At 34.3% G+C, this 24,232-nt stretch overlaps 2 protein-coding genes across 2 annotated transcripts in view; both read right to left on the reverse strand.

Annotated features, from left to right (window-relative positions):
• LOC150102318 (putative ATP-dependent RNA helicase spindle-E) overlaps window positions 1-15,099 on the reverse strand; it is a 38,197-nt gene extending 23,098 nt beyond the window's left edge. The window contains exons 1-3 of the mRNA XM_090399512.1: window positions 14,959-15,099; window positions 5,938-6,053; window positions 3,600-3,821 (exon numbers count right to left, since the gene is read on the reverse strand). Of these exons, the coding sequence (XP_090255638.1) occupies window positions 3,600-3,821; window positions 5,938-6,053; window positions 14,959-15,081 (461 nt within the window). The 5' untranslated portion in view covers window positions 15,082-15,099. The remainder of the gene's footprint in view (window positions 1-3,599; window positions 3,822-5,937; window positions 6,054-14,958) is intronic.
• A 6,512-nt stretch (window positions 15,100-21,611) lies between these two features.
• spn-E (tudor domain containing 9 protein spindle E) overlaps window positions 21,612-24,232 on the reverse strand; it is a 469,695-nt gene continuing 467,074 nt past the window's right edge. The window contains exon 33 of the mRNA XM_090399558.1: window positions 21,612-21,686. Within this exon, the coding sequence (XP_090255684.1) occupies window positions 21,612-21,686 (75 nt within the window). The remainder of the gene's footprint in view (window positions 21,687-24,232) is intronic.

Consider the following 24,232-nt stretch of genomic DNA (forward strand, 5'->3'; position numbering starts at 1 on the left):
AGGTATTGCGAAACGTTTTAATTAATTTTTTTATAAAGTAAAATCAGGGGTGCGAGATATACGTGAGGGCAAGTTATATTCAAGTATAATAGGATACACTGCAAGTTTATGTTTTGGCTAACTTTTTTCTTTAGAAAGCTTCCATTGAGACCACACTTTTTTTTTTTTTTTTTTTTTTAATGAAAAAATGAGTTTAATAAAAACTTGTTATTCTGGTTACTTATTTATATATACCAATTGTGAAATTCTGATAACATCTAATTTGTGTAATTAATTGTCCTAGTTTCATTTTTTTTAAATAACTTTTGCTAATATTCCTGATGATGTAAGTTCGATGACTTATGAAACCTGTATTTGTTTATTTTTATTTTTTTTAATCAAACTCATTTATCAAAAAACATGTATCGATACCAGAAGCTTTCTACAGAACTGTTAAACCACAGAAACTTGCATATTTAACTTGTTTCTTTCTTTCTGATTCTATATGAATTTATTCAATCAATAAACCCCCCATCATATCAGCAGCGTCAGCCCAAGCAAATTTTTGAGTGTGTGCAGATTTTTTTTCGGCCCTTCGGTTGAAATTGTATATGTATAGATAAAAATTATATATAAATAATGAATAAATAAATATTTTTCTGTTTATTATATGAGTACATAATTTTAACACAATTCATAAATATTACATAAATCACATTAAACATGACAAAACAAATATAAAAATATCTAAATTAAGAATTAACAATTTAATTTTTTAATAAAGAAACCTTTCTAGTCTTAATTTTGGCAAAAGACTATTTCTAGATCTAATGTCTCAGCTATGTCACTTTCAATAGATAAAGTGGCTAAGCCATCTAATCTCTCTTGGGACATTGTGGACCTCAAATAATTTTTAAAAAGTCTTAATTTAGAAAAACTGTGCTCTGCACTTGTAACTGTAGTTGGGATTGTTAAAAGAATTCGTAGTGATGTATACACATTAGGAAAAAGACTTATGCAGTTATTTGAACACATATAATTTAATACTTCTCGACAATATTTTTAATTCATCTAATAAATCTATTGCTGAAATATCTTTTTGATCGCCATCAGACAGAACAATTTCTAAGTTGAAACAAGCTTTTTTTTTACTGTATCAGTATCAAATTTTAAGTTACCAATGTTAAAGAGAAACCCAAAAATTGATTCATATTTATTTAGCCTGTTCAAATCTCTCAGTAATTGATGTTAATTGATGTTATTGCTGAATCAAGAATTACATTAAAAATTAATTTGAAACGAATCAATTACTTAATTAGTAATTGATTCGTCAGGACATTCATAATCAAATTGAGTTTTTGCATGTTGAGTTAGTGTGCTGTTGTTGATTGGGAAATCAGCATTTAATCCAATATTTAGAGCAAAGTTATGGGTTTTGTTTAACTTGCAAAAAATTATTTTCGCTTCTGTATGATGTCAAGAATTTTTTCGTGACATCTAATGATTTCAAGGCTTCCATAATATTGCAAGAGTTATTTTGCAATTGTTTGCTATATGCATTGACTTCACTTAGAATGTCATACCAAACAAATGTGCCAAATATAAACTTGAAATAATTAATTTTTTTTTTTGCTAATGAACTAGCTTCCAATTTTATTTTAATGCCTTGTTGTCCAATTAAGCTGTCATCTTCTGTGATGAAAATTAAAGCTTCACGTATTTCTTTTACTTGATTTCGTATTGCTTTTACAGCTTCAACACGACTTTCCCATCTCATTGTACATAAAGGTTTTAAAGTAAAATTTTGGATGTGGTTTAGAAGAACTTACCATCAATGACTCAATGAAGAAAAGAAATTATAGATTGACTGAATAATGTCAAAAAAAAAAACCTTATCTATTGCTGCATCGCTCAATACCAAGTTCAAGAAATGCATACAACACGGAACAAAAAATGCTCTAGGATTTTTGTTCCTTAAAAGTGCTTGTACCTCTGCATTCTTCCCCTTCATATTTGACCCACTGTCATATCCCGGACCACAGATATTTTGAATATTTAAGTTTTATTCTTCTAATAATTTTAAAATTACTTCAGCCATACCACTTTCGAGTTTTCAAAATTCGAGTCATCAGAATTCAAGGAGAACCGACCTACCAGTATGGAACTGGGAAGAGAGGGGGGGGGTACCGTAGGCATCAGAGTCCCCTAGTACGACTATAATGTAGTTTTAAAAAAATTATTTAATTTTTTCAAAAAGTTTTATCTATATTTATTAATATAAATAATATTTATTTATATAAAATTTTTTTATATTAAAATATTAAATTACTAAATAAAAATTTCCGATTAATTTTGTTTCTTAAATAAAAATATTCTATTTATAAGCGAATCAAATTTTCTTATTGAAATTGAATCAGATGTTTGTTCCAGAGATTATCAAAATAAAAATTATTTAGAGCTTATATAATTAGAATAAAATATAATTATCTTTATGAATATGTATATATAAATTTAAATATGATATATCCAATTTAATTAATTTTTTTATTTTTAATTTTTTCTACCTCCATATAATTGTAACAAACTCTTTGTAAGTTTTCCGCCCTTTTACTTTTCCATCTGCGGCATTCGCCCATTCTGCCCCTGCCTCGGGCCTGCATATCAGCTTTTCTTATTCTGTCATCTGTTCACATATTTAATTTGCCATCTTCACTAAAAATTGTGCCTAAATAGATGAAATGTTTTATTTATTCTAGAGGGTTGCCATTTAGGATGCTGCTGATGTATTCAATTAAAGTATCCTGGACATTTGTACTGGATTTATTTGGGAGTACGTCATCTGCATAAACCTAAACACTAAGTTTGATATCTCAGATTCTGATATCAGATTCAATGCCACTTTGTTTCATAATATGATCAATACAGATGATGAATAAGAGTGGTAATTGTGTGTGCCCTTATCTTATGCCTGATTTTATCAAATCTATATATATATATATATATATATATATATAAATACTGCCTTGAACAAACTTTGAAAAATCTATATTTTATGGAGAAAGACAAAATTTGTCTATCTTCCTGAGTAACTGAAATTTGTTGTCCTTGTTACATGAAATTAAGTTTAAAACTGTGTCTCTAAATAATTTCTAAGCATTATCAGCAAAGTTTGAAGTCAATTTTTTTTCCACTCATGAAATATAGAAGTGCATGTAAAAAGATTACTGATTTATGTAGTTCATTATTATTTTTATATTTGTACACACACACACACACACACACACACACACACACACACACACACACACACACACACACACACACACACACACACACACACACACGAAAGACCACCACCCTGCTTATTAAAGGTCTAAAAAAAGTTCCATGTTTGATCAATAGAACAGGGTTTCCAGATTATACATGTTAAAAAAAAAAAGACAAAAATAAATTACAAAATAAAAAGAATTTTGTCTATTCATGGTACTAATGTACAATGGTTCACAGCCTTTTGTGAGTAGCAAATCAAATCCATATATTATGACTATTATCATAATAGTTCATAAGTCCCCACCTTAAGACTCCAGTAATGGCATATGATAAGAAAAAAAAACACATACCTCCCAGCTCTTGAATAGAGCTCTTTTATATGTTCCTTCATGGAATCTTGCATTTCATCTATATTGAGACTGACTGCTTTATGAAGAGGTAATACATGTTTACAGTCAGCCGCACTACCTTCCAACTGAGCACTAAGCAAATGTTCTTCATCAACTTGTTGCCAGCAATACCTCCGAGGGAAGTAATACATCTCTTGACTCTTGCGTTTTCTTGAAAGTAAACTAAATAAAACAGAAATATTAAAAAAAAAATAACAATAATTACTACTACTACTACTACTACTACTAAAGATATGTGGATATTAAAATATATTTACACACACACACACCTCTAGATGAACAGGCATGCCTTCCATTACTTGGTGTATGATCATGGACTAAACATCACAATCTATATCACAAAAGATATCTGCTCCCACCCCCACAGAAAAATGCAGTTGATAATTCCAATGAGAATTGTGAATGAAATGTCAAAATTGCTTGATAAGATGATTAACATTCGCCGGTGAAATATATACATGCACATATATTGGGCTAATGAATACACTATTTGAAGAATAAATATTCAAGATAAATTTATTTAGTTTGGAGGTTCTCAAATAAAGAACTGTTCCACAATAACTTGGAAAATACATTCTAAGCAGTGTGCAGAAAATTTGATATAAACAATTCATCAAACAGCAAAAAGAATGTTTCATCAATATAGAAATTCACTAATATCTGAAATAGTTTCAGCACCATTTAAATTACCAAATTTGTCCAATTACTATGCAACCATATTCTTTAATTAAGATTTATGTTTTAAACACTGTTTACTCTTTACTGTTATGGTTGCAAAGTTGCTTATTTCTTGCTCTGTACATATGCACTGGTTATGCACCCATAATAAAAAAAAACACCATCAAGAGAAAATGAAATAATGGTCAACATGCATAATTATTCTTTTGTGGTTGGCAACACTGAAAAGAAGTAACATCTTTGGATTATTCAGAATTAATAATTTTGTTGACCAAAAGTGTAGACAAAGAAATGTAATTAGTTACAATCAATAGAGCATTCTAATAATAGTAATAAATATATTTAAAAACAATACCAGTCTCACACACGAGAGGTCCTTGGGCCTATGACAACAATGCAGCACTGAGAAAGTGGTTAAAAGAAGAAAGGAATTTGCTGATAAGTTTCTTGAAGACCAGAGGGTTGCAATCACTGGGGAAAACAGTATGGACAGGACTGTTCCAAAGAGCATTAGGCATAAGGAACAAAATCATTAGTTCAATGACTATGGAGCTGAACTGTATCTCCAAAAGATAAAATTCAACCTTTACTGCTATATGGAATATATTCAGTCCCACGTAAGTGCAAATTATTCTACTTTGAACAAACAGGTTGATCTGTTTATAAACAGATCTATGAACATCAGTCTTAATTCACCACCAAGAAACATCACAAACTGGATGTCTAGCCAGACATGAGATCAACCCTAGCCACAGGATCCTCTTGAATGATACTAAATTATTACAGATGCTCCTATAAATACAAATGCTTTTCAAAGAAAGTGCCAAATCTCATCACCCTAACCTCAAGTTTAATGGTGGATTCTCTATGTCAAACCTCTGGAAATTATCAAAAATGACATTTCATATTTATTTTTTTAAAATACATATTTATACTAATTCACACACCTCTTTTGGAGATCTAATGGTATTTTCACCAAGCTGTCATACAACTCCAGACATAAAAAAATCCCATTCTCCATTGTACCTTCATTGTTTGATTTTTGAATTTCCCACTGTAATATACTACACCAAGGATGGTTCAGGATATATGTAGAAATATCTGTACTATGTACCTTCATTTAAATCTGCATTGGTTATTGGCTATGTCCGTATAGCACATTAACCTTATAATTTAAAATATTTAATATTTTTAATAAAAATTTTTTAAAATAAATTTGATATTTAATGCCATTTTTAAACATAAGGATAACCTTACATGAAAACAAAATTACAAAGAAATCATTCACATCTCTTAAAAGATGCAGTTATCAATTTTTTAAATAAACCTATAAACAAGACAAACTCTGAATATATTCATAGCTTTGTTAGTGACTAAGCATGCTTCAACTAATTATATCTTATTAGTGCAGATAACAGATAAATTAAAAAAATCTATAGATGGAATTTTTCTAGGTCAAAAAGTTCACAAAAAAAGAAAGAAAATTCTGCTATCCACCACCTAATTAACCTGGTAGTAGAGAACTCTTTGTGAACTTTTTAACTGACAAAAATTCCAAGATCTCCAAAAAATCGGTGCAATATAATAGTAAATAACACACCTCATGATGTGACCTCTAACTTTCTGCTGTATTTCTGGAAGTTTTCGGCTTGCCCATTGCAAGTGGTCTTCCTCACTTCCCAGAGCTATATTTATTCCCATCCTCACACAATTTATCTATAAAGATGCATTTTTAAAAGTTTACTGACATTTATTAGTAATAAAGATAATTTCTTAGTTATTATGTAAATAATAATACATTAATTTTGGTTTATTAACTGAATTCCATTGTAACCTATTAAAATATAATAATGCAAGTAGAAATGAGAAGATAATATTAGAATAAAGGTTAAGTAAATCGACATTAATAAGTTTACTTTTATTTCCAATTTTAAGAGAGCAAAATGTCATTTTTATCACTCTTACACAAGTAGCCAAAAGGCCTAAAGCAAAAAATGCTGTTTGTGGGCTGGAGTGAAGAGAAATAGAATTTGTTAATAGTCTTCTTAAAGAGCTGAAGTTGGTCCTTGTGGACTAATTCAAGGAGAAGATAAAAGGCAACTAACTGAGAGCAGTGAGTTCAATGTATCAGTAGTTCAACTCTAAAAGGATGTGGGGAGTTGTTCATGTTCCTTTAGGTTAAGCAGAAATTAGGAGGAGGGGGGGTGAGAGGCATAATGGATGCTAGGTCTGTGGAACAGCACCCATGGAGACAATGTGGAACTGTCTATGAGACAATGACTGAAGAAAGTTCTGTGAGAGAGAGAGATCAATCAACAGAACCATTCTCTTTTGAATTACAGCAATCCCTCAATTAATGCACCCCCAATAAGTGCATCTTTTTTTCCTAGACCCAAATTCAATTAGTGCGCCTATTAAAATTTATTTATCTTAAAAATAAATGTTACAGATTTTAAAAATTTTCTATCTATACATTTTTATGGCTAACTATTTTAAAAAAAATGACTCTCCAGAATGAAATAATTTAGTTAGCAATTTAAAATATTTTACAGTTATTTTTTTAATGGCATACTACACTATTTCCATGTACACTAGGTTTCAAATTTACCGCCAAAATTTATGTTGTCTGCTAATTACATAGCATTTTGATTATCAATATCTCGCACCTCCTTTGCAATTGTTTTCCTTACTTTTTTTTTTATTTTAAAGTATTTCTCCAGTCTTTAATCATGAGTAAAAGAATTAGTGAGCAAAAAAGTGGAAGTGTGAAAATGATTCGAAAAGTAATCTCATTGGAAGAAAAACTTGAAATAATAAAGAAAATAAACTAGGCGAGTCCAGAGCAAAGATAGGATAAGAACACAAAAAATGGGTGAATCAACTATAAGAGCAATTTTAAGCAAAGCTGCTGAACACAAAAAAATGGCCTTCAATGATGGAAAAGAAGAATTCCATGCTAGTGCTGGGTGGTTTGAGCACTTTAAAAAGATATAGCCTACATAGTGTTCTAATCAAAGGCAAAGCTGCAAGTGCAGATAAGGAGGTCGTTGCAAATTATCCAGAGATTTTGAAGAATATTGTAGAAGAAGGGGGCTGTTGTGGCAAATATTTAATTTTGATGAAACCGACCTTTTTTTGGAAGCAAATGCCTTCAAAGACTTTTCTGGTCAAATCAGAGAAATCTCAGCCTGGTTATAAAGTCGCAAAGTCGAATGAAATTACTGCTACCAATATGAGAGTCATTTGGAAGCACATTCTTCTACATTGTGCAAATGATTTTAGAGGCTTTTGAAATGAATCTAAGTTAATTAAATCTCATTCTGAGAAATTGAGTTATTCCGACCTGCTAAATTTAGATGCACAGTGGGAAGATCCTGAAGAATATGAAGGATCACTGACAAGCCCAAAGAGATTTCACAGAAACAATCTGAAAATATTTTGCATACAATCGAAATTTTTAAGCAGCAATGCTTAAAGGCTGACTCTGATGAAGAGAGAAGCAGTAAAATTTGCAGTAGTAGAAAAGGCAATAGGGCCATACCATTAGTGGTATGAAAAAAATAAACACAATGGCCACCAAACTACGTTAGCTCAGTTCTTTGTTAAAAAGTAGAATAATAAATTTATTTCTGAATATGTTTTATTGTCTTTCAGCTTTATGGTGTTACTTTAACTAGGCCCTGAGATATACCCTAATTCTTTTATAAAAAATTAGGCAAGAAAGGCTAGGAGTAAGTTGCAATAAATTATGACAAGAAAGGCTAGGAGTAAGTCAGTCCAAGAAGAGAAATCTGGTCTTGACTGTTAAGTTATGCATTACCAAAGATACGTTGAGAAGAACTAAGGTATTTTTTTGCGAAAGAAGACAAAACCATGTTTTGGAAGCATTGAATGTAAGTAGGTTGTTGTCATTCCAGTGAAGGATGGTGCAGAGATCAGTGTTTAGAACACTTATCGTAGATCTTAAAGTGCAAGATGTTCAAGCACTAAGTTTTGTCACATGAGTATCATGAATGGAGAATGTTATTGTCAGCAAAACTGTGAAAAAGGTTTGAGATCTGTAAGAGCAGGTCATTTATAAGGAAGAGAGTGGGGTTAGTCATGAGGAACATCTGCATTACCAGGAAAATCTGAAGAGAAAATGTTTCACCATTACACATAATGAACAAACTGAGAAATAACTGGCAATTCAAATTATTTAAAAAATAGAGATGTAAGAGGAAGAATTCATCACAAAATATTATTACTGGGATCACTTACATTTAATTTTAATGTCTTTATTTATAAAATTCTTGGCTGTTGCATAGCCATTGTCAATACAATTATAGGAATCCCTCCCCTCAAAAAAACTCAGTTGAAAGCACATAATACGTGCACTATTGGCTGCAGGAGAATAGTTCCACCTGCATTGGGGTGATAGTGGATAAGGATCTAAAATTTAGGGGACACATCGCCAAAATTGTGAAGACAACACAAAGACTTCTGGGAATGATGCGGAGGACACTGACATGTAGAAATAGGGAGATACTTGTTCCAATGTACAAGGCTTTGATTAGGCCACACTTGGACTATTGTGCCCAGATTTGGTCACCAGGTTTTCAGAAGGATGAAGAGATGTTGGAAAGGGTCCAAAGGCAAATGACTAAGGTAGTTTCTGACCTCTGGAATGTTGAGTATGAGGAAAGATTGAAAAGATGTAATTTGCAGAGTCTCGTGGAGAGAAGGAAGAGGGGAGATATGATAGAGACCTACAAGTTGGTAAGGGGTTGTTATAGGATCAATGGTGGAGAAGTTCTACAGAGAATAGTGGGAGATCAGGGGAGAACCAGAGGTCATCCCTGGAAACTGTATAAGGAGGGTGTGAGTAAGGGAGTGAGAGGCAGGTTTTTTTCGTGCAGAGTTGTGAGTGATTGGAATGCCCTGCCTGAGAGCGTGGTGTCTGCAAGTAGTTTGAATGTGTTTAAGACACGGTATGATGAGATGTGTGTGTAAGATAAAAGGACCTCCTAGATGAGTCTTTGACTCCATGAGGTCTTGTTTTAATAATAATAATAATAATTAATAGATATTCAAAATAAATTACAATAAAATAATTTAGTTAATAACTTTTTAAATATAAACAACAAATTAATTACAAATTAAGGAACACATGAATGGTGAGTATTAGTCAGTATAACATTGCAAAACTGAGAAAGTTTTAGGCAATCGTTTTTGTTCTGGTTTGGGTTGTGAATGGGTGCTTCACAGTTTTCCTTGCACAGTCTTTCCAGAAGAAAATAACATTTGTATAACATTTTTGGTTTTGATAACTAATATTTAAGGAATTGGCAGCGTATACTGGAAATATAGATTAAATAACTTTAATATACACTTTAATATACAAAGGAAAGTGTATATTAAAGTTATTTAATCTATATTTCCAGTATACGCTGTCAATTCCTTAAATATTAGTTATCATGTCTAACCAGCGTATAAGCCTCTCAACAAGAATAATTTTTGGTTTTGTTCCACTGAATCATTATGTTTTGTAGATAATGTGTGGCTTGCTAAATCAGATTTGTTGGGTTCTTTAAACTAAATCCTTTAAGTTATATCTGTTAAATCGAATGTATTTCATCATCATCAAATTCCTGACATTTACCCTCAATGGGTGTAACAGGATATGATAGTGCTACATGAAAAATTTACATCATTACTAACATCCTATCTACAATTTTCCTCAAAATCAATCTATTACCTGTCAACAGGGGTGTGCCGGCATAGAGTGCAATTTGTGCAACGCACACAGGCAGCAGGATAATAAAGACACCAAAGATTTCAGACGAGAAGGAAATATTTAAAAAAATATTATTCATTAATTATATCAAAATAAATTACATTTTTGTTTAAATTTGAATTATCTTTTATAGATTTGTCTTAAACAAATTATTTATAATCACTTATTTGTTATTATTTTTTAAGATCTTATTATATATAAGGTGCAATTTGCAAATGATTTTCTTGCCAAATAAATTATTTTTTTCCAAATTATTTTTGTTCTTTTTGTACCCTTCTTGTATGTTTATTGTTTATTATACATTTTTTTGTAATTTCAGCTTTTTGTTCAATAAACTTATAATTAATATATTTTGTATTTCATTTTTACTCACTGATACATTTTTATAAAGTGATTTTTTATTGGGGACATAGGGGTGCAACTAAAGTTTTCCACACAGGCACCTGACACTACTGGCACGCTACTGCCTGTCAAGGATTCAACATTATCAGATCTTACATTTCTATCTTCTAAGGCACATTTTACTGTATCAATCCACCTACATCTTGGTCTTTTTCCTGCCAACCTGACAGAGAACACTTGTTTTGCTAATCTTTCCTCTCCCATTCTGTTTAAATGACCATACCATCTAAGATTAGTTCTGCTAACACATTCCTGGATGCTAACAATGTCAAGTTCTTTCCTAATATTGTCATTTTTAATATGATATTGCCATTGATGACATCTATTCACACCCCCTTATCTTTCTCAGGATTCTCATATATGCAGTCTCTAGTCTTTGGTCAAGTGTTTTACTTCTAACCCAGCTCTCAGATCCATAAGTTAAAATTGGTTTTTGAACACCGTCTTGTATACAGCAAATTTAATGTTTTGATTAATTTCTCTCTTATTCCATATAAATTTATTCCGTTAAATTCCTACCATACCAACTTTGTTGATCCTTTTGTCTATTTCCATATTTAATTTACCATCTTCACTAAAAATCGTGCCTAAGTAGCTGAAATGTTTTACTTGTTCTATAGGGTCTCCATTCACAATGCAGTTGATATTTTCAATGCTACTGCCTATTTTCACTGTCTGTCTTGTTAATGCTGACCTTCATACCATATCTATTACAACAGTTATTCAATTTAGTCAGGGAATCTTGCAGGTTTGTAGTAGATTTATTTAGAAGTATAACAGCGTCTGCATAAAGCAAAGAGCTGACATTAACATCTCCAATTCTGATATCAGATTTAATACCACTTTCCTTCATAATGTGATCCATATAAATAATGAATAACAGAAGGGATAATGTACATCCTTGTCTGACAACAGATTTAACATTAAATCACCTTCCTGTACCTCCATCGATTCTAACAACTGACTTACAACTCAAATAAAGACTAAGTATTGCTTGATATAATGCCCCACTGACACCATACAACTGTAGCATTTTGAATAGCTTCTCTCTTGGCACTTTGTCATATGTTTTTCCAGATCTACAAAACTTAAATACAGATCTTCGTTATATTCCCATAATTTCTCAATTGTCATAATTTCTCATTTTTCGTAAAGTGAAAATCTGATCCTGACAGCCTGCATTTGGTCTGAATCCAGCTTGTTCTTCACCAAGCTTCTTTTCCACAATCCTTGTCAACTGTTTCTCAAGTATACTGGCATAAATTTTTTCTTCAATAATCTTACCAGGAACACTCAGTAAAGAAATACCTCTGTAATTCTCACATTCAATTTTATTTCCATTTTTATATATGGGTACTATGAGAGCTGTACGAGAATCATCTAGAATTTGTCCCTCTGAACTATGCAGTGCAGCCACTGTAAGACTTTTATACCTCCATACTTTAGGTCGAATACTCTAGCTGTCTTTCCATTCAGACTTTTGATGGCTTTTTCTACTTCAAGTATGGATATATATTCCTGATTGCATCCCTGATTAGTGTTTTCTTTTCATCACTGCTAGTTTCATTTAGCAATTTTTCAAAGTAATTACTAATACTTCAAGGATATCTTTTTCTCCAGTTTTCCTATCACCTTTATCATCTCTAATTTCTTTTACAGCACTCTTTCCTCCATTTCTGAATTTCCTCAAAAACCTCCAGAATATCTTGACACCTTCTTGATATTTATTTTTTATGTTCTTACCAAAGTCTTTCCATGACTTTTGTTTAGCTAATTTTACACAGCGTTTAGCTTTCTTACATTTGTCTCTGTATTCCCTAAGAGCACAACCTGACTTATTTGCCAAGAACTTTTGATACGCTTTCTTCACTGCTTGTTTAACTTCCTGTGTCAACCAAGAAGTTCTGATTTTTCTATCCTTGCAGACAACATCACCACATGCTTCTCTGGCTAAATCAATGTTTTCTTCAGAGTTTATCACTGAATCTCCAAGGTTTGATTCCTGTTCTCAAACTCTTTCATTTTTTCTTCAATAATCTTTGTATATTTCAGTCTACAGTTCACATCTGAGAGCTACTCAACTTTTATTTCACTTTAAAACTTTCTGACGTGTTCTTCTTTTCAATATGAAATTCAATTTTATCATGCTCAAGACTAAATGGTGATCACTTTAAATTTGAAATCCTCTGTACATTGTAGTGTCCTATACCAGGGAGAAAACATCACTATCAACAATAATATAGCCAATGAGACTCTTCTTATTCCTAGCCTCTTCTCTCCATGTGAATTTGTGCACATTTTTATGTTGGAACATGGTGTTAGTAATAACCAGTCCATGTCCTGAGCAGAAATCCAACAGATATTTGCCATTATTATTAGCTTTGCTCTTTTCTCCAAATTTTCCCAAAATATTTTTGTATGTCTGACAATCATTTCCTACTGTTATTTAGATCTCCAACAAGGACCAACTTTTCATTTTTCATTCTGTCAGTTGCTTTTTCTAAAGCCTCAAAAAAATTCCTCCACTTCTACCTTAGTAGAACCTTCTGTGGAAGACCATAGGCACAAATAAGTCTCATTGTCCAATTCCTCATTCTGATATTTTCCCACATCACTCTACTTGAGACTGCCTGCCATTCAAGGAGATTTGCCTCGTATTTTGTGTTGAATACTATGGCTACTCCTTCTTTTCCTTGATTGTCATTGACTGAATATAACATTTTGTATTTATTGCTCAGAAAGATCTCACCAGTTTTTTCTTTTTTTTTTTTTTTCTTCAGTAACCTCTATTATGTCGATCTGGTACTTATCCAATTCCTCAACTAGCTCCATTTCTTTGCATTCAGGTTACTTATGTTGATAGTACTGATCTTGAACTCTGGTGATGTTGTGCTAAGGTGTGTTCTAGGGTTTGTTCCAATAGCCGACTTTTCGCTGTTTGCCCTGGTTCTCTGGTGAAAACAACTGAGGCCTCGTTTAACCAGGTGACACCCCAGCCAGCATGAAATTCTGTCATGTTGTTCCATCATTTTGTATTTTGGTTTAAGCCAATAAGAATACAATTTGGTCAGCTGAATCTCAAATTCACAGCCCATCTCTGTTCGTTTGTTCATTCAGTATCCAGGTAGATACCTAACAGGGTGCACCATGAGAAGGTGAGGATTGGACATTAGATCAGAAGCCCTGGTCGGTTCTTCGCATTCCTTTAAAGGCAATGTGGTATTCTACTCTCAATTATACAGCTTTGATCTTTAAGCTGTCCCATTCAGTTTTCATGTAACTTTTATTATTCTCATTCCTTTAGCAGCACTCTTTTGTCCATTTTTAAGCTTTTTTCAATAGGTCCTCAGAAACATTGTCACATTCCTGATATTTATTTTCCATGTTGTTACTGAAGTCTTCTCATGACTTTTTTCAGCTATTTTTACACACTGCTTCAACTTCCTTACATTTTTCATGTGCATTCTTACTTGCTAGGAACTTTTGATTCACTGCTTTTCTATTTTTGCAAACAACCTTACTATAAATATCTGGCTGAATCAATATTTGGATTGTTTTCAAAGTCTTTCATTTTTTACACAATATTATTTATTTTTGATCCTGCAGTTCATCTCTATAAGCTACTCAACTTTGTTTTTTTAAAATTTACATATTTTTCTTTTCAATATGATATTCATTTTAATTCTGGTCAAAACTAAATGTGATCACTTCTTATTTCAGATCTCTGTATACAGTTGTATCTTGAACTAGCATGTAAACATCATTATCAACAATAACACAGTCAATAAGACTCCATATTTCTCAACCGTTCGTGTTAAAGTAACATAAAAATCTGTGGATATTTACTATATGCCCTGAACTCAACCAGCTCTTCCATAAATCACTTTATTTCTTTTAAACCTTTTTGCAATATTCTTGCATAAAGCTTACCTGGAAAATAGGAGGAATTCTTCTAATTCTTACATTCTCTTTCATTTTACAGAAGCTCTACTCCAGTCATAAGCTCAAAATGTGGCATTTTGACCTTATGAATTATGCAGTTTACATGCTGGAAAATATTTATGCCTCTGTATTTGAACATTTCTGATGATTTATCATCTACTCAAGCTGTCTTTCTGCATTTCAGATTCCTGACAGCATTTTCTACTTTCAGTACTGAAATGTACTTGGTTTTTCAATGCAAATACTACAGACTTCTAGAATTCCTATGTTTATTTTTAAAGGGGGGGGAAACAAATGTATAAATTCAAATGAGATTGTTTTATCTTCAAAAGTTTAAATAACTTGGGCTATAAAAATGGAATTTATTTTGTGTGTGTATATGCATGTGTACATGCACATGACAGAGAGAAATCAAACTTCAGATGATAAGATTTAATCCAAGCAGATTATTACAGTAATGATGTTAAGGAATATATTTCACAACCAAATATACTTGCTTACTTTGTGGATATCACAAAGGTCAATTACTACATCAAATGACGTTTCAATATCGTGCTCGGGATATATAGGTTCTCCAGTATTTACATCGTATCCAAGACCACAGAGAGCACCAGTGTATCTCATTCTTTCTGAATCAGTCCTAAAATCAAATAAAATTAAAATATGAACCAATAACATATATAAATATAGCATAATATTTACTGAGATTGAATTTGAGAGTGCATAGTGATAACACTTGTATTTGTTGATTTGATTTAAAAATCGACATAAGTGGAAGACATAATACTAATTAATGATGGAATTCACTCATAAAATTGTTTATTTGTAGAATATTTCAGTCATTTTCAATACAGGAAGATAACCACAAAAAAGAGAGAACAACAATTAAATTGGAAGTGCATGATATTATATGTGCTCAGCTTTCAAGCCTCAATTGTAAACTTATCCTTCATACTAAAGCAATAAGTTTACAATTAATACTAAGCACAAGTACTTAAAAAAATACCCACAGAAGAAATAATGATCCAAGTAAAACGAGGCATCTGCAGCCTTCCCAACCGTATTGCCACCATCAGACTGGTTGTAACCAACCTACTTATTCATGCTAAACCACCAAAAAACAACCTCTCAAGAAAATAATTTGAAGCTCTGCAAGAAATTAAAAACAGAATAGTAATTAACTGGTAATTAATTTACAGAATTAACAACGCATATGAAGTATATTAATTAAAGATAACTTTAATGAATCACTTCTATATTTCGGCAATGTCACATTGCCATCTTCAGGAACATAAAGATATGGTATGTGCACTAAGGAACTAACAAAGCAAATAAGGAAGAAAGTAAGTAACTAATTTTGTTCCTAAAGTCCTAATGGTGCCCTCTTGCGAGCTAATTTGGTAGTCTTGGCAGGTGGGCTGAAGTTCTCATAATGAAAGTCTCCCAAATTTGGGGCAGTTTCATGCACCCAAATTTGTTGAGGTTAGGAACGTTTTTTAGAGCTGCTGAAGATTCTTTGAATAATCTTTCGTATTTAAACTTGCTGCGATGGATTATTTTTGTTTTCTTCCAACGAATTTTATGGTGGGTATCTAAGGCATGGTCTGCCAACCCAGAGCGGCTGTACTGGTGAAACCGGATGTAGTCTTGGTGTTCTGAAATCCTGATATTTGTTGTTCTGCCTGTTTGGCCAAAGTAGGACAATTTGCAGCTGCAAGGGACCTGGTATACACCAGGTAGGTCTAGGGGAAGTGGTTGGTCTTTGGTAGAGTGGATAAGGGATGCCAACTTTTTATATGGTCTGTAACAGGAAGTAAGGTCATATTTTTTGAGGATATTAGTTATTTTTTCAGAGGTGCCCTGGATGTAGGGGATAGTGATAGACTTGGTGTAGTCTTTATTGTGGAGGGGGGTTGTGGTTTATAGGTTTTAGTATTTTTTGGATTTTTTTGGGGTTATAGCCATTGGCTAAGAAAGTGTTGAGGATGTGGTTTAGTTCAATAGTCAGGGCCTTGTCATCTGAGCAGATTAATTTTGTCCTGTTATATAGTGTTTTTATCACCCCATATTGTTGTGAGGGGGGGGGGGTGGGATTGCTGGTGAATGTATCTGCCAGTGTGGGTGGGTTTTCTGTAAACAGAGAAAACCAAAGATCCATCAAGCTGGCGGGTGATTAAAGTGTCTAGGAAGGGGAGGGTGTTGTTTTCCTCTTTTTCTAAGGTGAACTGGATTCTGGGATGTTGGTTGTTTAAGTGTGTTAGGAAGGAGTGGAGTGTGTCTGAGCCATGTGGCCAAATAGCAAACACATCATCCACATAACGAAGCCAAATAGTGGGTTTTTGTGGGGCGGAGTTTAAGGCTTTCTCTTCAAATGTCTCCATAAAGAAATTGGCCAAGGGTGGGGAAAGTGGTGAACCCATGGCTGTCCCCTCTGTTTGTAGAACTTTCCTTGCCAAACGAAATAGCCTGAGTTCATTGTGAAAAACCAGCAAATCCCCCCCCCCCCCTCACAACAATATGGGGTGATAAAAACACTATATAACAGGGCAAAATTAATCTGCTCAGATGACAAGGCCCTGACTATTGAACTAAACCACATCCTCAACACTTTCTTAGCCAATGGCTATAACCCCAAAAAAATCCAAAAAATACTAAAACCTATAAACCACAACCCCCCTCCACAATAAAGACTACACCAAGTCTATCACTATCCCCTACATCCAGGGCACCTCTGAAAAAATAACTAATATCCTCAAAAAATATGACCTTACTTCCTGTTACAGACCATATAAAAAGTTGGCATCCCTTATCCGCTCTACCAAAGACCAACCACTTCCCCTAGACCTACCTGGTGAATACCAGGTCCCTTGCAGCTGCAAATTGTCCTACTTTGGCCAAACAGGCAGAACAACAAATATCAGGATTTCAGAACACCAAGACTACATCCGGTTTCACCAGTACAGCCGCTCTGGGTTGGCAGACCATGCCTTAGATACCCACCATAAAATTCGTTGGAAGAAAACAAAAATAATCCATCGCAGCAAGTTTAAATACGAAAGATTATTCAAATAATCTTCAGCAGCTCTAAAAAACGTTCCTAACCTCAACAAATTTGGGTGCATGAAACTGCCCCAAATTTGGGAGACTTTCATTATGAGAACTTCAGCCCAACTGCCAAGACTACCAAATTAGCCCGCAAGAGGGCACCATTAGGACTTTAGGAACAAAATTAGTTACTTACTTTCTTCCTCATTTGCTTTGTTAGTTCCTTAGTGCACATACCATATCTTTATGTTCCTGAAGATGGCAATGTGACATTGCCGAAATATAGAAGTGATTCATTAAAGTTATCTTTAATTAATATACTTCATATGCGTTGTTAATTCCGTAAATTAATTACCAGTTATGTCTAACTGACGTATAAGTCTTACTACTAGAATAGTAATTACCAAAGCAGATAAGGTAAATACCACTGTGATTTTAAACTATTTAGATTATACTGAAAGCTTGCCTCCTTACTGGGCTTTTTTCTGCCAACCTGACAAAGAACACTTGTTTTGCTTATCTTTCCCCTCTCATTTGGTTTATGTGACCACATCACCTGAGATTAGCTCTGTTAATTAACACATTCCTGGATGCTGACAATCTTAAGTTCTTTCCTAATATCCTCGTTTTTAATATGATATTGCCATTGATGACATCTGTTCATTTCTCAAGATTCTCATATATGCAGTCTCTAGTCTTTGGTCAAGTGTTTTATTTCTAACCCAGCACTCAGATCCATAAGCTAAAATTGGTCTGAACACTGTTGTACACAGCTAATTTAATGTTTTGACTAATTTCTCTCTTATTCCATATGAATTTATTCAATGACTTCCTAACCATACCAGCTTTATTGATTTTGCTGTCTATTTCCATATTTAATTTACCATCATCACTAAAAATTGTGTTTAAGTACCTGAAATGTTTTACTTATTCTATGGGTTCTCCATTCACAATGCAGTTGATATATTAAATTTATTACAACAGTTATTCAATTTAGTCAGGGAATCTTGCAGACTTGTACCATATTTATTTAGAAGTATAACATCATCTGCATAAAGTAAAGAGCTGAGATTAACACATCCAATTTTGATATCAGGTTTAATACCACTTTCTTTCATAATATGATGTATATAGATAATAAATGACAGCGGAGATAATGTACATGCTTGTCTGACAACAGATTTAACATTAGACCATCTTCCCGAACTTCCTTCAATTCTAACTGCTGAATTACAACTCAAATAAAGACTAAGTATTGCTTGATATAATGCTCCCTTGACACTATACAACTGTACTGCTTTGAAGAGCTTCTCTCTTGGTACTTATATGCCTTTTCCAGATTTACAAAACTAAAATGCAGATATTTGTTATATTCCCATGACTTCTTAACTATTTGTCGTAAAGTGACAATCTGATCCTGACAGCCTCTATTTAGCCTGAATCCAGCTTGTTCTTCACCAACCTTTTCTTCCACAATGCTTCTCAACTGTTTCTGAAATATACTTGAGTAAATCTTACCAGAAACACTCAGTAGAGAAATACCTCTAATTCTCACATTCATTTTTACTTCCCTTTTTATATATGGGTACTATGAGAGCTCTACTCCAATCATTCAGAATTCGTCTCTCTGTCCAGGCCTTCTAAACTATGCAGTGCAGCAACTGTAAGATTTACACCTCCATACTTGAGCATTTCTGGTCAAATATCATCTACTCCTGCTGCCTTTCCACATTTCAAGGCTTTGATGGCTTTTTCTCATGTAAACATCTAAGACTCTTCAAAGGACAAGACAACAACAACAACATGGCTTTTTTCTACTTCAAGTATGGATATGTATTCCTGACTGCATCCCTGTTGAGTGTTTGGTACCGTTGTGTTATCACTGCTTGATTAATTTAGCAATTTTTCGAAGTAATTACTCCACACTTCAAAGGACAAGACAACAACAACAACATGGCTTTTTTCTACTTCAAGTATGGATATGTATTCCTGACTGCATCCCTGTTGAGTGTTTGGTACCATTGTGTTATCACTGCTTGATTAATTTAGCAATTTTTCGAAGTAATTACTCCACACTTCAAGAATATCTTTTCCTCCAACAGTTTTCATGTCACCTTTATCATCTCTAATTCCTTTTACAGCACTCTTTCCTCCATTTCTGAGCTGCTTCAACAACCTACAGAATATCTTAACACATTCTTGATGCTCTTACCAAAGTCTTCCCATGACTTTTGTTTAGCTAGTTTTACACTGTGTTTAGCTTTTTTACATTTGTGTCTATATTTTCTAAAAGCACAAGCTGACTTATTTGCCAGGAACTTTTAATATGCTTTCTTCTTTTCATTCACTTCCCACGTCCACCTTGGAGTTCTGATTTTTCTGTTCTTACAGACCACCTCAACAGATGCTCTTCTCTGGCTGAATCAAAAGTGTTTTCTTCAGGGCTTCCACTGAATCTCCAAGGTTTGATTCCTGTTCTCAAACTCAGTTTTTCTTGAATAATGTTTGTGTATTTTAGTTTACAGTTTACACTTGAGAACTGCTCAACTTTTATTCGCTTTAGAACTTTCTTTTATGTGCTTCTTTTCAATATGAAATTCAATTTTCTTCTTTCTTCTCCCCCCCCCCCCCCACCCCCCCCCCCCCCCACCCCCCCCCCCCCCCACCCCCCCCCCCCCCCACCCCCCCCCCCCCCCACCCCCCCCCCCCCCCACCCCCCCCCCCCCCCACCCCCCCCCCCCCCCACCCCCCCCCCCCCCCACCCCCCCCCCCCCCCACCCCCCCCCCCCCCCACCCCCCCCCCCCCCCACCCCCCCCCCCCCCCACCCCCCCCCCCCCCCACCCCCCCCCCCCCCCACCCCCCCCCCCCCCCACCCCCCCCCCCCCCCACCCCCCCCCCCCCCCACCCCCCCCCCCCCCCACCCCCCCCCCCCCCCACCCCCCCCCCCCCCCACCCCCCCCCCCCCCCACCCCCCCCCCCCCCCACCCCCCCCCCCCCCCACCCCCCCCCCCCCCCACCCCCCCCCCCCCCCACCCCCCCCCCCCCCCACCCCCCCCCCCCCCCACCCCCCCCCCCCCCCACCCCCCCCCCCCCCCACCCCCCCCCCCCCCCACCCCATAGAATTGACTTACCAAGAATTATAGTAATAGAATGATAGGACTTTAAGATTTCTTGGCGTGTGATTAAAGATTTGTGCATGCAATTCATGAATGACTAAGCAGAGTCGATATGTAAAACATTTGAATAAATAATCATATATAAGAATTGTACTAAAAGCCTTTTTCAATAAGAGGGGTAGAAGCCTATATATATATATGAAAATAACCATGCTACAGGTGCTCTACTGTAAAGTTATTATTGTTTTAATGTGAACTTGTTTATTTCATAATCACATTATTTTCATTTGAAATATGATCAATTAATGTAATTTCTTGTGATAGTGTATTAAATGTTTTTTATTTAACCTATATCTCGTGATTGCCTGATTTAATTCATTGCACCGCTCATTTAACGGTTCGAATCTAAGCGGGAACCCTATTTAATGAGAATATAACAAAAGGCTAGGCAAACACGACTGCTGTTAGACTTACGAATAATTTTAAAAAGAAAGTTTCAGTCTGAGTTAAATTATTGTAACATCATACTTGACGATAACTGATTCTACAACATTAATCACTTAATTATGAACACAGAGTGGTGCAGTCTAAAATAAATATTCATTGTGTTCATAAGTCGAGTCAGTCAACAGCCAGTACACACAACGGAGAAGAAAGAAGTCACAACACCATTAATATCGCTTCATATGATCCATATAGATAAGGAATAACAGTGGAAAAAAAGTGAATTCTTGTTACACACCTGATTTAACATCAAGCCATCTTCCTGTATCTCCTTCTGTAAGTCTAACTGCTGAATTACAGCAGAGTAAACAGAGCCCATGTATTGCTCAATATAATGTCCCATTTACACCGTAGCATTTTGAAGTGTTTTGTGCTTGGCATTTTGTCATATGCCTTTTCAAGATCTACAAAACTGATATATTTGTTCAACAACTGGTAATTTATTGTATATTTAAAAAAACATTACCATTATGAAGCTCTTTCATTTCTCACCTAGTATTTCCTAGTCGAGTCATATTTCTGTATGTCATTTCAAGTGGACTATAAGGACCACGCAGTTGAATCTAGCACAAAATTTTTAAATGAAACAGTAATAAGAGAATGACACCAATATAAACATGACAAAGTAAATAAATATCTTAAAATAAATCGATTAACAGAACTGATAGGCACTATCAAAATGTAATTTCGAGTTGTTGATGGTCCAGAAATTCAAAACAAACAAAAATATGAATTTAAAAAATATAATAAAAAATTAAAAAATGTCAGCATAACATGAGCTTGGCAACTGGCTTCAGGGATGGCACAGAAGATGAATATCCACACTGCACTGCACTGTGTTTTGTTTTTGTGTTTACAAGTATTGATGGCAAGTTTCTCAGCTGTAATGGTGATTTAATTGTAATCATTAACAATTAAATAAATCCTTATGACCAAATTTTCACCAGAAAATGTAATCATAATATTGTAGTGAGAGAAATTAGAAGCTACATGAAGGGAAATGTTGATCTGGCATTAAATTATGTGAGCAGGCACACAAGACATGGATTATGTTGATTGAAGCAGACCTTTACTGAATCCTTACTGTTGCAAAGTGACAATACATACTGACAGCAGCACTGCCATATAAAGTTTTCAAGGAAGGAACAGAAAACAATGTGAGATAAAACTCACTTGCAATTTTAAGTTTTCTGAGAAATATACAGGTATTTGCTCAGAGGTTGAACAAATAAAATATTTGAAAATCAACATGATTTGATAACTTCTGCAAAACAAAGATAGATAAAATATGTATTTATTTATCTTTAGAGAGAGAGAGAGAAGTTTTAATATTTTATTTTTCATAATTTCATAAATTAAAAAATCCAACTGTGTTATTTAGGTACCACCAAATCTTTTTTTCATGTACCACTGGTTGAGAAACACTGGTATATCGGATCAATTCACATTCTAATACATCAGATGAAATGTCTATTATTATTAACACATACAATCTCTCCATACATGACAGGATGCAAGACTTACAGTACACTGGCACTGTTTCACTATATGATATACTAAAACCCAACTTTGCAATTCCCCTATCTTTGATTCAATTTCATCTTCTTAAGTATTCTGCAATTGAGCAGGTTCTTTTAATAGCAAAAACTTTCCTTCCACTTTCTTCTCTTTCAAGGTTGTGTATCTGTCTCCAATCAGCATATCATCTAGCATTGTTTTCCTTACTCTTCTAGGTTTTCTTTCTTTCAATGGCATCACTGATTATTCAATTTCCTCTCAGGTTATGTCCAAGCCAATTTCCCTTTCTTCTTTTTATCCTTTTTAACAGATTCCTTTCTTCCTCTACTCTTTATGACCTCTTTATTTTATCTGTTCATTTTATTTTTTCCATCCTTCTCCAAATCCACGTCTCAAACTTTCCAAAATCTTAATTTCTTCATTAGAAATTAAACAAAACTTAAATACAGATTTTTGTTATATTCCCATGATTTCTCAACTATTTGTCGTAAAGTGAGGATTTGATCCTGACAGCCTCTATTTGGCTTGAATCCAGCTTGTTCTTCATCAAGCTTTTCTTCCCTAATTCTTCTAAACTGTTTCTCAAATATACTTGCATAGATCTTGCCAGGAACACTCAGTAGGGAAATACCTCTGTAATTCTCAGATTCAGTTTTATTTCCCTTTTTATATATGGGTACTATGAGAGCTCTGCTCCAATCATCGGGAATTCGTCCCTCTGTCCAGGCATTCTGAACTATGCAGTGCTGCCACTGTAAGACTTTTATACCACCATACTTCAGCAGTTCTGGTCGAATATCATCTACTCCTGCTGCCTTTCCACATTTCAAGCCTTTGATGACTTTTTCTACTTCAAGTATGGATATATATTCCTGATTGCATGAATGGTCAATGTTTTTTTACCACTGTGCTATCATCACTGCTTGTTTCTTTTAGCAATTTTTAAAAGTAATTACTCCATACTTCGAGGATATCTTTTTCTCTAACTCTTTTTGCAGCATCTTTCCTCCATTTCTAAGCTTCTTCAACAACTTCCAGAATATCTTACCACCTTCTTGATAGTTATTTTCTATGTTCTTGCCAAAGTCTTCCCATGACTTTTGTTTAGCTAGTTTTACACAGCGTTTCACTTTCTTACATTTGTCTCTGTATTCTCTAAGAGCAAAAGCTGACTTATTTTCCAGGAACTTTTGATATGCTTTCTTCTTTTCCTTCACTGCCTCTTTAACTTCCTGTGTCCAACATGGAGTTCTGATTTTTCTATCCTTGTAGACAACCTCACCACATGCCTCTCTGGCTGAATCAATCAGGGTTATCTTCAAGGTGTTCCACTGAATCTCCAAGGTTTGGTTCCTGTTCTCAAACTCTTTCATTTTTTCTTCAATAATCTCTTTGTGTATTTTAGTCTACAGTTCAATCTGAGAGCTGCTCAACTTTTATTCGCTTTAAAACTTTCTTAAATGTTATTCTTTTCAATATGAAATTCAATTTTATCCTGCTCAAGACTAAATAGTGATTGCTTCCAATTTCAAATCCTCTGTACACTTTGGTATCCTGCACCAGGGAGAAAACATCACTATCAACAATAACA

This window comes from Typopeltis vanoorti, chromosome 10, assembly GCF_054136105.1.
Source record: "Typopeltis vanoorti isolate ZY-2024b chromosome 10, IOZ_Tvanoo_1.0, whole genome shotgun sequence".
Lineage (NCBI taxonomy): Eukaryota > Metazoa > Arthropoda > Arachnida > Uropygi > Thelyphonidae > Typopeltis > Typopeltis vanoorti.